The 16,570-nt window shown below is 37.7% G+C and overlaps 1 protein-coding gene across 1 annotated transcript in view; it reads left to right on the forward strand.

The window, feature by feature from the left end:
* Positions 1–16,570, forward strand: part of AHRR (aryl hydrocarbon receptor repressor) — a 279,804-nt gene that overhangs the window by 147,680 nt on the left and 115,554 nt on the right. Inside the window, exon 5 of the mRNA XM_075828497.1 lies at positions 15,247–15,266. Coding sequence (XP_075684612.1) covers positions 15,247–15,266 — 20 coding nt within the window. The remainder of the gene's footprint in view (positions 1–15,246; positions 15,267–16,570) is intronic.

The raw sequence follows: 16,570 nt of genomic DNA on the forward strand, positions 1-16,570 counted from the left end.
TAAATAAACAAAACAATAACACAACGCATACATAGAATACATTATTGCAGTAAATATAAATGTACAGCAGGTTTCAAGTTATGGAAACAGCAGTTGGCTGAATGCTCATTTTACTGACATTTTATGTGTATGCCCATAACACATACACATATGACTGCTGAAAAATGATCTCTACAGAACAGGAAGTATCAGTCTATTGTGATGCTCAGTGGCCAGATTGAAAACTACAAGATTTTAGGATTGTTTTTAAATACTGATATTGACATAGAAACTTTTTTAAAAATTACCCAAAAGTCATAGAAAATATGTTTAACACAAAATCTTGAATTAAACAATAGCTCATTTTCGGATTACACATTCCTTTAAATTTAGCATCTTTGGATACTAAAAATGGTTGCGTGTGTATGCTTTTGTTAATGATGCTGATAAACTGTGAGAAATGGCATCTCATGGTTCATCCAGATGTAGTTTACAGTATAAATCCTGTCAGGGTGAATTAAAGTCAGAGGTTCTCCCTTTTCTATAACAAAAACAAGATTTCATGGCCAAAGATTATATAGATAAATCTGATTCATGGGGTGGAATAGTACATTCATATGGGTTTGCCCAAACAGGGGTGGAGGCAAACAGACTTTGGTTTATACTTAGCATGGGATGCTTTAAATGTGCAATAGAAAACATATGTAATGAATTCAGTGATCCCATATTTACATTTCTTAGGCTTCGTTCACATCTGCGCCAGGGTCCCGTTCCCACGTTCTATCGGAGCTTTCCGTCGGAACGGGATCTTTACTGGCACAAACGGAAACCAAAGGTCTCCGTTTCCATCACCATTGATTTTAATGGTGACGGATCTGGTGCTAATGGTTTCCATTTGTCCCAGTTGTGCAAGGCTTCCGTAGTTTTGACGGAATCAATAGCGTAGTCGATACATATATATATATGTGTGTATACTGCCAACTATTTGGCCAAACGCGGTGTGAATGGATCCTAACATACGCTTTTTTTTCCTTGTGGTGAATGCAAACTTTTTGGATCTAAACCTTCGAGAGAATTATTTCCTTTTTAATGTGTATCCTAAAATAACAGTATTAATTAAGTATCTGTGTTTAAATCACTTCTGTTCTCAGATGCAGGATGCATTCATTCTGCCGATGAAGGGAGCAAAATTATAAATAAAAGAAATTCTTGGAAACTGTGTGTTTGGTAAGGCCCTGTTCACACAGAGTTTTTTTAGTGCTGATTTTGATGTGGAAACCGCGTCAGAATCAGCACCAAAAAATAGTCGAAATTGCCTTCCTGAAGGAATTCTGAGGAAGATTTTTTTTTCCTGCATGTTAGAACAATGGTTTCATTAAAAATATTAATTTCAAATTGCAAATTAAAGAAGAGCTCCAGTGGAAACACAACTTTCCATGTCTGCATTCCCCACCTGACTGTATACCACACGCTACACTTCTTTTATGTATACTGTACTTACTTTTTGAACTTCTGCCTTCTCTGTGCTTTAAAAAATATTTCCCCAGCTTTCTCTTCCTCTCTGCTTTGCTATTAATCCCATGATGCTTCAGCACAGCATCACATGACCAGCTAATGACCATACTGTTTCAGCATGCTGGGGGACACTGTGATTAACATTCTATCTACAGTCTTCTAAATAAGCTGAGAAACCATAAGTATAGAGACGGGGAGGCTGTACTATATTCTTCTACATTATACCTGTGTGACAGGAACCTGTCTAAGTATCAGTGGTAGCTGATGATAGAAGTTTCTGTCGTCCCCCCCCCCCCGTGCAAAACTAATGTGGTAGGGGAACTGCTGAAGCCTGTGATGGGTGACACATAGATCTCCATAGACTCAAGTAGAGAAAGCGTGTCACCGAGCCTGATTCACACTGCTGCTAAGCAACTATCCCAGTCTGATATATAGAGATAGAAGCAGCAAAAAAATAACAGGTGAGAGACTGACGCATGGAATACCATAAGGGTAATTGCACACAACCTATTTTCACCCGTTTTTCGGGCCATAAACGCCACGAAAAACAGCTAAAAATGCGGGGGCTGAATGCCTCCAAACATCTGCCCATTGATTTCAATGGGAAAAACGGTGTTCCGTTACTACAAGGCGTTTTTTACACGGCCGTTTTTTTAAAACAGACGGAAAAAACGCCTCATAAAGAGAAGCGCATGTCACTTCTTGAGCTGTTTTTGGAGCCATTTTTCATTGACTCAATAGAAAAACAGTTCCAAAAATACAAAAATGGCCGCAAAAAACGCAAGTTGCTTAAAAAATGACTGAAAATCAAGAGCTGTTTACCCTTGAAAACAGCTCTTTATTTTCAGCAGTTTTTTGTTAACCCGTTAGTGACCGGCCCATAGTGTTTCTGCGTCGGTCACTAACTGGCCTTATTCCGATGCCATAGACTTTTTACTTCGCAGCATCGGAATAAGTAAACAGAGCAGGGAGCTGTCAAATCTCCCTGCTCTCAGCTACCAGAGGTAGCTGAGGGCTGGGGGCGTCCCTGCTCGACCGGGTGAGATCGATATTAGTATCGATCTCACCCGTTTAACCCCTCAGATGCGGTGCTGAATAGCGTGCACCGCATCTGAGTGGTTTTGGAGAGAGGGAGGGAGCTCCCTCTGATCCAACTGACACCCGGCGATAAGATCGCTGAGTGTCTGTTTCTCCGATGGCAGCCAGGGGCCTAATAAAGGCCCTCAGGTCTGCCTGTGGTGAATGCCTGCTAGGTCATGCAGGAGGCATGACCTAGCAGATGCCTGTTCGTTTTACACGGACAGGCATAATACACTGAAATACAGAAGTATTGCAGTGTATTATAAATGCGATCGGATTATCGCATAGTGAAGTCCCCTAGTGGGACTAGAAAAAAAGTTAACATTTTTTTTAAATAAAAAGTGAAAAAAAAAAAGTGAAAAAAAAATGAAAACCCACTTTTTCCCCCTTACAAACTGCTTTATTATTAACAAACAAAATAAAGTAAAAAAGTTACACATATTTGGTATTGCCGCGTCCATAACGACCCCAACTATAAACTTATTACATCATTCAACCCGCACGGTGAATGTCGTAAAAAATAAAATAAAAAAACATGCAAAAATTGCTGCTTTCTTTGAATCCAGCCTTAAAAAAAATGTGATAAAAGGTGATCAAAAAGTCACATCTACTCCAAAATGGTACCGATCAAAAGTCGTCCCGCAAAAAAAAGCCCTCCTACAATTGAATCGGCGAAAAAATAAAAACGTTACGGCTCTTCAAATATGGAGACACAAAAACAAATAATTTTGAAAAAAAAGTGTTTTCACTGTGTAAAAGTAGTAAAACATACAAAAACTATACAAATTTGGTATCGTTGCAATCGCAACAACCCGCTGAATAAAGTTATTGTGTTATTTATACCACACAGTAAACGGCGTAAATTTAGGACGCAAAAAAGTGTGGCGAAATTGCTGTTTTTTTCTATTCCCCACCAAAAAAAGTTAATAAAAGTTAATCAATAAATTCTATGTACCTCAAAATAGTGCTATTAAAAATTACAACTTGTCCCGCAAAAAACAAGACCTTATACAGCTATGTCGACGCAAAAATAAAAAGCATATAGCTCTTTGAATGAGACAATGGAAAAACGTAAAAAATGGCTTGGTCATTAACGTCTAAAATAGGCTGGTCATTAAGGGGTTAAACGTGTGAACATAGCCACATGGTACACATGGGAAAGTTTTGTTTTGGCTGGAGTGTCCCTTTAATTATTTTTAAAGTTGGGTTAATATCATCATGACAAAAAGATTTGTTCTATCCAAACTACAATTACAGATACAGTTTGTATTAGAATTCCTTCTTACAGTATATTTATACGTAACAATTGTGTAATCAAACAAGTAACCATTGCCGCCCCCTGAAATCATTATGAGTATTAAAAGGGATTTCCTATCATAGAACGTTATGGAATATCCTAGTGACATCAATTACAACTATCATACGTCTTTGGAACAATTTTTACTCATGTTCAGTCATAGCAAAAATAAAGTATTGTAGAGACACATAGGAGGACGACCCTTTACATGTTTCCATCAGACAAACAATATTTTTTATGTGCGAGCAGCCCATTTTAACCAACAATAAATAATACCTATACGTTGACATTTGACCATTTTTTTTTTTTGTTTTCGAGAATTTTTGGGTATTTTTTATCTTGTGGTGGATCTGTATTGTACAAACGTATACCCATACATATGGATATATATGCAATTGACTTTCATTATAACCACCTTGTACTTGACTGCCAATGTGGCTAAAAGACACCTTAATTTTCTCATGGCAAGAGCTTTAAATCAGCACCCCACTGTCAAAGGGGTCTGTCTGGTGATACTGGATGAAGGCAGGAGTGAGATTAAAATTAAACATGTAAGTAACAAAAGCCTTAAATGAACCCTTAAACTTCTACTTTTAGAACTAACAACTAAACCACAATGTCACACTGCCTCTACTGACACTTCCTTAACATGCTATATACAGTAAAAGTGGCACCCTTCTTGCTCTTAAAACTGTTTGCCTTGTGTCTAAAATAAAAGCGCTTAAAGGGGTTTTCCCATCTTAGACATTTATGGCATATCTGCACCTACATCAAGAAACAGACGCTTGCTCGTCTGTTTCCTGGGACTCCCATTAAACAAAGTGAAGAGAGCCGCACGCAACCCTCTCCCTACTGCTCCCAGTCTCTATTCAGCGGGCAGCCGCAGCAGGTGAAACCGGGGTCCAGAGACCCCCGTTCTCGATATAGGTGTGGGTCCCAGAGCTAGGACCTGCATCTATCAGACATTTACGGCATATCCTATGGATATGCCATAAATGTCTACATTGGGAAAAAAAGACGTTCTTTAAAAAGTGCTCCACCATGAAATATAGTCAGAACATGTAAAATTTAGCATCTTAAGTGTACTTCCAGTTATATAAAAAAATGATTATAGTGCAGTACTTTGCAAAGTAATAGTTTTTCTATATACTTTCATTAGCCTATACAGCTGCGGGCTGCTCATAACTGCAGCAGGAGACAGAGCATCTGTCTCCTAGGCTTCCGTCTCCGGACAGGGGCTTGTCCAAACTGTTTTTAGAAGCTGTATAGGCTAATGAAAATATATATTTAACCCCTTAAGGACGCAGCCTAGTTTGGGCCTTAAGGCTCAGAGCCCATTTTTCAAATCTGACATATTTCACTTTATGTGGTAATAACGTCGGAATGCTTAAACCTATCCAAGCGATTCTGAGATTGTTTTCTCGTGACACTTTGGGCTTCATGTTCGTGGTAAAATTTGGTCGATATATTCAGTCTTTATTTGTGAAAAATTGCAAAATTTAGAGAAAATTTACAAAAAATAGCATTTTTCAGAATTTAAATGCATCTGCTTGAAAAACAGACGGTTATACCACCCAAAATAGTTACTAGTTCACATTTCCCATATGTCTACTTTTGATTGGCATCGTTTTTTGAACATTCTTTTATTTTTCTTGGACGTTACAAGGCTTAGAACATAAACAGCAATTTCTCATATTCTTAAGAAAATTTCAAAAGCCTTTTTTTGAAGGTGCCAGTTCAGTTCTGAAGTGGATTTGAGGGGACTATGTGTTAGAAACCCCCATAAAACACCCCATTTTAAAAACTAGACCCCTCAAAGTATTCAAAACAGCATATAGAAAGTTTTTTAACCCTTCAGGCATTTCACAGGAATTAAAGCAAAGTGGAAATTAAATTTGCAAATTTCATTTTTTCTGCTGAATTTCAATTTTATTCAATTTTTTTTTAGTAACAGAGAAGGTTTTACCAGAGAAACACTACTAAATATGTATTGTCCAGATTCTGCAGTTTTTAGAAATGTCCCACATGTGGCCCTACTGCGCTCGTGGACTAAAACACAAGCCCTAGATGCAGTCTGGTTTGGGGGTGGCCTTTCCTTCATATATCCTAAATCTGTAGGTATACCCTGATGCACTCTCGCAGCTTATACATCTTCACGCCATACCTTGCCCTCTTACCTGGCAGGTACTGGCGGAATTGAACCCTCCCTTTAAAATGTACCAGGGACTCATCAATAGAAAAACACTTCTCGGGGGTGTATGCTTGGGAAAACCGGGCACTGGAACGGTCTAATAGGGGTCTCCGTTTATACAAACGGTCAAAACTGGGGTCATCTCGGAGTGGGCACGGCTCATTATCAGTATAATGTAAGAAGCGAAGTATTGCCTCATTTATTTATTTTTTTAGGTTCCAGTTCATTTCTGAAGTTGCTTTGAGGGGCCCATATATTAGAAACCCCTATCAAACACCCCATTTTAGAAACTAGACCCCTCAAAGTATTCACAACAGCATTTAGAAAGTTTATGAACCCTTTAGGTGTTTCACAGAAATTTAGAGCAAAGTAGAGGTGACATTTACTCTTTTTATACCATTTTTTCTATAACACAAAAGGATTTATCAGAGAAACGCAACTCAATACTTATTGCCCAGATTCTGCAGTTTAGAGAAATATCCCACATGTGGCCCTCGGGCGGTAATGGACTGAAGCACCGGCCTCCGAAGCAAAGGAGCACCTAGCGGATTTTGAGCCCTCTTTTTTATTAGGCACCATGTCCGGTTTGAAGAGGTCTTGTGGTGCCAAAACATTGGAAACCCCCCAAAAGTGACCCCAATTTGGAAACTAGACCCCTTGAGGAATCCATTGTAGTTTTCATGGGGTGCATGCGGCTTTTTGATCAGTTTTTATTCCATTTTTAGGTGGCGTGGTGACTAATAAACAGCAATTCTACTATTGTTTTTGTATACTTTTTTTTTACAGCGTTCACCGTGCGCTATAAATGATATATTAACTTTATTCTGCGGGGCGATACGATCACGGCGATACCAGATGTTTATAGTTTTTTTTTATGTCTTATGGCGTTTGCACAATAAAATACGTTTTGTAAACAATCATTCACTTTTTGTGTTACCTTATTCTAAGAGCCATAACGTTTTTATTTTTCAATCAATAAAGCCGTGCGAGGACTTTTTTTTTGCGTAACGAACTGTATTTTCCATCAGTACCATTTTTAGGTACATGCGACTTTTTGATCTCTTTTTATTCCATTTTTTGGGAGGTGAAGTGACCAAACAATTGTGATTGTGGTACGGTTTATTAATATTTTTTTTTACGGCGTTCACCGTGCGGGATAAATAACAAAATAATTTTGTAGTTCAGGCCGTTACGGACGCGGCAATACCAATTATGTATAGTTTATTTGTTTGTTTATATATTTTTATTAATAATAAAGGCCTGATAAGGGAAAAAGTGGGACTTTTACTTTTATTACTTTTAAAACTTTTATTTTCTTATTTTTACACATCTTTTTTTAACTTTTTTTTTACTTTATTACTTTGTCCCACTAGGGGACATGAGGGCAGGAGGCCCTGATCGCTATTCTAATACACTGCACTACATGCGTAGTGCAGTGTATTAGAACTGTCAGCTACTCACTGACAGCAAGCATAGTGGGTCCTGACGTTGTCAGGACCCACTAGGCTTCCGTCTATGGCATAGCCGGACGCCATTGTTTGGTGTCCGGTTGCCATAGTCACCATCGCCGGCCGCTATCGCGTAGCAGGCCGGCGATGGCAGCTTAACCCCTAAAAAGCCGCGATCTCTATAGAACGCTGCTTTTAAGGGGTTAATCAGCGGGGACACAGCGATCGGTCCCCGCTGTAGGAGCTGTGACAGCTGCTGAACAAGACAGCAGCGTCACAGCTCCTGTATGTGTCGGGAGGACGGCCGAAACGGCCGTTACTCCCGAGACGTACTATTACGGCATGGAGCGCGAACGATACAGCTGCCATGACGTAATAGTACGTCAAGGAGCGGGAAGGGGTTAAAAAAAACCTATTACCTTGCATCATAATTGTTTTTGATAAATACCTGGACACACGATTTTTTTTTCTGTTTGCACATATTTTCACTTTCTTTTCTTTTCAAATATTGTAGACAAAATTCTCTACCTACCTGGCTGCTGCTACCTACCTGATGTAGAAAGATCTTATTAGGGCTTTATTTTTATTCTAATTATGGCGACACTGATTACCATATTAAAACCTAATACATTAGATATTTAGGTGTTAATGATTGGGGCTGCCTGGGTATTACACCATTCGTCAGCCAAAGGATTCATTAGAAACATTCATGAATATTACATGCTGATTTTACTTGCTGATGGAGTCCCAGTGTGCTTCGCTTTGGTGATTTAAAGGGATTGGGAAACCAAAGTAAAGCTCTAGTTTGGAGTTATGGTGAATAATATATTGTAAACGCACAAATCCCATAAATAGCAATTACAGTGGCCTGTATTTGATAAATGGTCTAAAGGACAAAGCGTGAGGAGATGGAAATTCTTGGAAGCCATGAACGGCCCATCATCTGAAATTTATGGACCCCGTACGGGAAACCATGTTGGGGACCAGGTTTGCAGATAATTTCCTAATACATAGGGCCTTTTCATTTTATAAGTAAAACTGTGTAGCTCCCATGCAACGACTGCTGGAAAGTGGGTGGATAGCAGCCCACAGGAGATTTGGGCCCCTTATTTGCCTTACCTGGGCCCCTGATAGAAGTACCACCCTGCCACTGTTTTCAGATGGCCATTATAGTTCTGCTGAGTCAAAATTAGATCACAATAAGCTATGAGTGAAAAGGAAATAAGATAATTTTTATTCAAAATGTGTTAAAAATATGTATTGTTGCATGACCTTAGTATTCAGTGGGAGCTCCAGCATGTTTTGTGGTGTAATATATTTTACATTTTGGGGCCTATATAGGCTGTGACCTTATCTCATCGTGGACGGCCGCAGAGTGACATTGATGAGCCCATACCGCAATTGCGGCCCGTATAATGACATGTCCTATTTTTTTGCTGACCGTGCTCCCGGCCAATGCCCGAACCGAGTAACCAACGGTCGTGTGCAAGGACCTATAGAAATGAATGGGTCCCTACTTCATCCACATTTTTGCAGATGAATTGCGGATGCAAAAACACGGTCGTGTGCATGAGGCTTTATATAGAATTCAGAACAGATGTTGAAATAATCATTTTGTTTGGTTAAAATCTATCTATAAAATAATTGAAATGTAGTGAAAATAGGGTAGTGGTTGATACTTTATAGAAATAAATACCAATAAGTGCAGTTTACATTTTAGGTTTATATTTGGTGAATTTACACTTATACATAAGGGAATTACATAAACAGCAATGCCTTAACTTACATTTACTACTGGAAGCCCACCCATAATAGGCAGGGCAGTAGTCTTGCAAGTCCATCAGCAGAATGCAGGAATAACATAGTAACTATCATATAAAAATGTAAATCTTTCAAGCCCCTGAGATTTCTTATCTGTCATGCGAAACAAGGCCATAGATTTTGGGAAATCGGTGTTGCCCAGTAACTAATACAATTCCTTTTCCTTTAACTACACATGGTGGAATTCGGTCAGCGCTCCAGTCCGCAGTGTAGATCTTAGATGGGATGCTTCACCTGGAAATGTAACTGCAAATTGGTACAATTGGTACAATACACTGGCACAAGATTGGTTGTCTATATAGTATACAATTCGGGCAACAGAATATCCCCCACCACATTGATTTCCTTCTGTCAAGCAGAAAAGAATGTTATTAATATATTATTCTTTTGTGTACTTGAATCGTGTATTTAGTTATAGAAAATCTGAAAATAATTTATACAAACTTTACAAAAAGGTAAAAAAAAATTGGAAATTATGTTGTTTTTTTTTTAAATCTATGCATGTTACAATACATATATTAGAAGGTAGTGTTCTGTACGTTGCCATTATTCATTGTCGATAAGAGTTGTTGTTAACAGAAATGGTAAAAAAAAAAAATCTCATTTGGAAAAATAATGGAAAATGTTACAATTGTTCCATTTTATTGTTGACAATGTCTTTTTGTAATTTAATCTTTATAGACAATAATGAAAACTGTTCATTAATTTAATTGATATATAAACAGTTGTTGGATGATATTCTCCCCTTGCAATAATATACATGCTATCTATTTGTCGCAAGAAACCTGTTTGAATATCTGATTAACCGATATTTCAAAATAACTCCAAATAATAGAAACATATGGAACCACTTGTATATACAGTTATGTGGAAATATTAAGATGGCCACAGATGGCTGTTGCTAGATTTTAAAATACACAGTGACTGGTTTCTGTAATGTAATAAAAATAGTAATACATGTAATATTAGACACAAGAGAAAATTGAGTAATATGTAACGTAATATGATTTTACTATTATAACCAAACAATTGTAATATGTTTTGTTTATCAAATCTAAACCTATATCTTCAATTACCATCAGAGTAAAGTAGTTACAAATTTCTGCACGAACATTAATCAAAGGACATCACAGAAAAGATAAAAATAAAACTTAATAAAAAGTTTATATCAAGTCTCATGCACACATCAGAGCTTGTACGAAGGCACAGGATCCAGAGTCATAGGCATCAAATGGCGCCTTCATATGGAGATATTCTTCTCTAGAAGCAATGCACCTGTGGGAGGATAGTTCTGTAATACGGCATCTGGGGGAGCAGACAAATCGTTTTTAATGAACCTGACAGAAAAAAGCTCTGTATGCCTTTCTATACAATTGGTAAAATAGGGCCCCGTAGAAATCTATTAGTACAAATCTATATTGGGCCATCAAGAGTATTAGTAACCATTATCTCACCAGTGCAGTGTAAATGCCTTTGCTGCAATTGTGGGACTGCATGCATATTTGATGTGTGGGCAGCATTAGTTTCTGTGTTCACAATATATGGGATCCAACAGGAAAAATCTTTGTATGCCACTGTATGACATTAAAGGAATATGGAGGTACAGTTGGGGGGCATAGACTAGTATATTGCCTTGTTACAGCTCTTCACAAGTTCTAGATTGTATGTAGCCGTCATACATGAGTGCGTAATCCCTGAGTTACAACAAGTGAAGACATATCATAAGTGCAGCCAGTGCAAGGGGCGCCTCCATCCTATTTCCCGTTACATTGCATGAAAAGGACTGCACCAATTATTCCTATGGCCTACAGTACTTATGTCAGGGCCCCCCATGCAAGTAGCTTGGGGGACACATGGTATCACAGCCCCACACAGATTTTAATTTAAGTTAAAAGAGGTTGTTTGGTTTCTTCCTTCCTCCCCTTGTTATTATTTACAGTTGGTACTTACCTGCTGGGGTCAACTGTCGGTCAGCTGTATGGAACATACGAGCAGGTGCTGGAATCTTCCAGCTGGAACTGGTAAAGCCCGCGCTTTCTCCTGATTGGTTATTGAGTGAAAATGGCGGGAAGATTTCCCCTTTATATTACAGTGTACAGTGACGGTTGGGGCCATTTGAAGAAGATTTTGAAGGAAATCGCCGAGTGTCTGTGTCTCCAATGGCAGCCGGGGGCCTAATAAAGGCCGCCAGGTCTGCCTGGAGCGAATGCCTGCTAGATCATGCCGGAGGCATTACCTAGCAGATGCCTGTCCGTTTTAAACGGACAGGCAGTAATACACTGCAATACAAAAATATTGCAGTGTATTATAATAGCGTTCGGATGATCGCATATTAAAGTCCCCTAGTGGGACTAGTAAAAAAGTAATAATAAAGTTAACTTTAAAAAAAATGTGAAAAAAAATGAAAAACCCAGCTTTTCCCCTTACAAAATGCATTACTATTAAAAAACCAAAATAAAGTAAAAAAGTTACACATATTTGGTATCGCCGCGTCCGTAACGACCCCAACTATAAATCTATACGGTGAACGCCATAAAAAATGTCATAAAAAACTATGGAAAAATTGCTGTTTTCTGTGAATCCTGACTTAAAAAAAATTTGATAAAAAGTGATCAAAAAGTCGCATCTACTCCAAAACGGTACCAATAAAAACGACAAGTCTTCCTGCAAAAAAAAAGCCCTCATACAACTGCATCGGTGAAAAAATAAAAACGTTACGGCTCTTCAAATATGGAGACACAAAACAAATAATTTTGAAAAAAAAGCGTTTTTACTGTGTAAAAGTAGTAAAACATACAAAAACGATACAAATTTGGTATCGTTGCAATCGTGACAACCCGCTGAATAAAGTTATTGTGTTATTTATATCACACGGTAAACGGCGTAGATTTAAGACGTGAAAAAGAGTGGCAAAATTTCAGGTTTTTTTCTATTCCCCCCAAAAAAAAGTTAATAAAAGTTAATCAATAAATAATATGTTCCCCAAAATGGTGCTATTAAAAAATACAACTTGTCCCGCAAAAAACAAGACCTTATACAGCTATGTCGACGCAAAAATAAAAAGGTTATAGCTCTTGGAATGCATGATGGAAAAACGTAAAAAATGGCTTGGTGATTAAGGTTTAAAATAGGCTGGTCATTAACGGGTTAATAAACATCGCGGCCTATATTTTCCAAAGTGAAAGTGGTATGTGTTTTTATTTATGTTATGTTGTTTTTGTGTTGGGGTTTGTGTTACCATGGTTTGCAGTCCACCACAAAAATTGATAAAGGTTTAACTTAACTTGGAACTGTGATGAATCTTTCTAGGGCTGGCCATACTGATAAAATTACTCCAAGAACACTGACAATTTAGCAAGTCACAAAAATAATCACAGTACAACACACTGCAAACAACCGCAGGCCTATGTAGCCTACTGAAGGAGGCTTGAAACCTGTGCTGTACCAAAAAATTCAGAAAATAATTTCTGATCATCTGTGCATGACATGCAGCTAAAATGTAACCGAGAAACGCTGCAATACCCAAAGCATAAAAGGAAGTCTAATTCCAGATGGCTGAAAGAAATAAAATTAAAGTCAGTCACATCAGATTATAAATTTGGTAGCAACTATTAATGCTAAAGATGGAGCAACTAGATAAAATAAAAGGGCATATTCAGACGCTTTGGAAATTTTCCGCCGCAGATTGTGCTGCAAATTTGTGGGAATTACACAATGAATTTCGTGCAAAATATGTGGATTTCGCAGCTGACTTGCCGCAGGTTTCAGCCAGTGAAAGCTTCTCCGCAGCAGACTGAGCATCAGATTCTAAGTTTGGTGGCTGTGGGATGTAAATTTCGCAGAGCTGGCTATTTTCCGCACCATTGTTTTCTGCAATGTCTGCACTAAGTAAACTAAAAAGCTATAGAAACCAAATAAAGAAAAGTTTGTTGTGGGTTTCCGCTGTGGCCTGACCGAAGCGGAATTCTGCTGCAAATCCGCCACATCTGAACATGCCCTAAGGCAGCAGTTTCACATGGGTGATATAAGTGTTGGATAATTTTTTTTCATTAAATAAGTACCTTAAAATCTGTACTAAGTGTTCCCTCAGGGTCGTTATTTTTCACAGCCTTACATATAGTTGTGTCCTCCCTTAACTTATCTCTAAAACCAACTTTTATAACTTTTATTCTGCCGCGTGCCATATGCTAATTAGTTTGGAGAGTCCACCAAACCAGGAAGTGTCCAGCATCTAGAGCCCTAACCACTCCCCTCCCCTCTGCTGTTGATTGACAACTTTGCTTATATGACTGAATTTTAACGTATACGTTTTTCACTGGATGGTGCGAGATTGTATTAGTATTATGACAAATTGTATAACTTGACGCAATTCAAGAAAAGTTAAGGGTGAACACATATGTATGCTCTATGAACATCTAACTTTTCATGGATTTATTATTTTATAAGTGGTTGTGGATTGATGTAAGTATTTTTAGAGATTTGGACAACTAGATCCCTTTCTTCTGTTGTATGTGTACTCCATTTACTACCGCATACTGTTCCCTGGCCATAACCATTTTTATCTATACTACACTTCTTGAGTTGAGCTCTTTCCCTAGTAGTGGATCATGTGAGATATAGACATGGAATTCGATCAGTTATGCTAATAAAAAGGCCATAGAAGTTGGATTTTCCAAATGGGTGTATGTTTTTAAGGTACTTACCATAAGATCCTCAATCTTTATCATTACTATAAATATTAGCTACTTTTAAAAGTCCTTTTACATGGGCATATATTCTGCCCGTTAAATCAGTGCCGATAGACAATACAGCATGTCGATTACCGCTTCATTTATATGGAGCAATGATCACAAGTATAGGGACAAACAATGGTTTAAAACGATTATTCGTCCCCACTAATTTTTCATCTTGTCGGCAGCACATTCCCTGTTTACACAGAGAGTTGTTCTGCCGGCAAGCAACCATATTTCTGGGCACATAAAAGATGCGATTACCTGATGAATGAACATTTGATTGTTCACAGGGCAATGATTGGGAACAAGCATTCGTACAACCGCTTGTTTGCCAGATCATTGGTCTGTGTAAAACGGCCTGAAGTTTTGAAAATTTTACACATTTGCTTTTCCTTAAAGTAATTTTGCTTATTTAGAAATAAGTTAGATAACAAAGATTTAATATTATTCTGTCACATGACCAGCCATACAACATGTGCTATATATACTTTTCTTATTTCTTAAGGTGTGAGATGGAAAACCAGATGTATGAAAAGGTTCAGAGAAAGAATGAAAGCTATTATAGTGTCCTACAAACTCTCTATGCTATGTAGATTTCCATTTTTATACCAATAAGCACTGTGCCCAAGCTACTTCCTGAAGGAACCAGTGCACCAGTCCTTATATGAATATTGGTATAGCTATGGGGGGGGGGGGTACAGTGGTATAGGTATATGTTTTTATATAAAATAATTATAGAAAGTATAACTATATATATATATATATATATATATATATATATGTGTGTATATATATATATATATATATATAAGTTATACTTTCTATAATTATTTTACTGTATATAGAATTATAAATGGCAATGACTGACATAACAAAAATTTTGGGAGCTTCAGTTCAAATGCACAGCATGATAATTCTGTTAAAGTCTTGAGGATTTGCCAAATCATAAAAAGCATTGAGCTTCATGTTGTCAGATATGAAAATTGCATGCTGCTCTTTCTATGACCTGTGACTGTAACACTTCACTGAGTCTCTCACACTGATGAGTTCTGTTTCTTATAATTTTTTTTTACTCACCTTGTTTAACAGCAATTGAGGAACAGCACTCCAAGAAGCAACCATGCCAGCCGGTCGGTCACGCAATAAAAGGAGACAACCCATCCAGAGGGACTGCCATGCCAGAAGGAGAGTTGTTACTAGAGGTGGGTGATAAAAAGCTATCATTTCCTTAACGGCAATCTATTAATAATTCATAGCCTTCCCTTACTGTACAGTAGATCTCTCTACTATTACACTTGGCTTGGCAAATTGCTCGTGCCACTGAAAGTGTACGTCTGTTGCTGTTTAGGAAGATAAGACATGCAATGTTTTCCAACACCATGCTTGTTGTTGTTTTTCAAAGAAAAGAGAAAGAGATTAGCAAACATCTAAAAGTAACTTATTCCTTAAAAAGTCTACATGAAAAATGGCACACTTTCAGCTTCTTTGATGGCTATACAAACTCAAAGGATATTAAATCCCTAAAGTAAAAATATAATGTTTGGGTGAATATGAGGAAAACAATAATTTAAAAAAATGCATGCTCTTCCGAGCCTCAGTTTTTATGGCCAAGGGAACCTGTAAATTGAGCAAAATTTAGAAAACATTTCTGTATGTCATACTATCTGTTTCTGATAACAGAGGCGGAGCTGTGACAACCTGGGGGTAAACAATAGAAATGGTGCAGAGCTCTGTGGATCTCATAAACTCCCAACTAACAACAAGAATAAACTAAAACAGAAGTAAAGGATTTTTGTATTTTGGGGGGAGTTAATTTTTTATATAATTGCCTTTGAGACACTGCTACACCTGTGAATTCAACAATTAAGATAAAACACAATGAGTAATGTCAAAAATCGAATTTACACTTAGGGCTTCCTGCATTAGGCTAGGGCTACACAGTTACGCAACATCAGGTCGCATTTAGGATGCAACTGGCTTGCAAGTCGCTGACATGTCGCAAAGGAGTCAGTCACATGCGACTTACATTAAAATCTATGCAGGCAAAGTCAATTACGACTTCCAATTTGCGCCGAAAAATCCAGCAGGTTCAGATTTTTTGTGACTGTTATGTCCCAGTCGCATTAAGACTAATTTTACAACGCAACAAGATTCACAATGATTATTTGTGATGTCGCATTGTGATATTGCTATCTCCATGTCGCGTGACTAAAGTCGCCATGTTGCCCTGGCCTTATTGTTCGCATATTCATCTTATCTATATGATTGTCATATCATGCAGCTCATGGTAACTAAATGTAGGAAAAACAAAAACTATTGAAGAAATATGTTGCAGCTTTATTATAGTCTGTACAATGAACCTTAGGACACATAGGTGATTCTTATCATTGAGACCAAATGTAGAACTTTTCCCCCATCTGGGACAAATAAGTTGTAAGGCATGCAAAAAATGAAAGAATGAAAAAGAGACCTGTAGGAAGGGTTTGTGTTTTATATATATACCACA

The sequence above is a fragment of the Rhinoderma darwinii genome, chromosome 5 (assembly GCF_050947455.1).
Source record: "Rhinoderma darwinii isolate aRhiDar2 chromosome 5, aRhiDar2.hap1, whole genome shotgun sequence".
Lineage (NCBI taxonomy): Eukaryota > Metazoa > Chordata > Amphibia > Anura > Rhinodermatidae > Rhinoderma > Rhinoderma darwinii.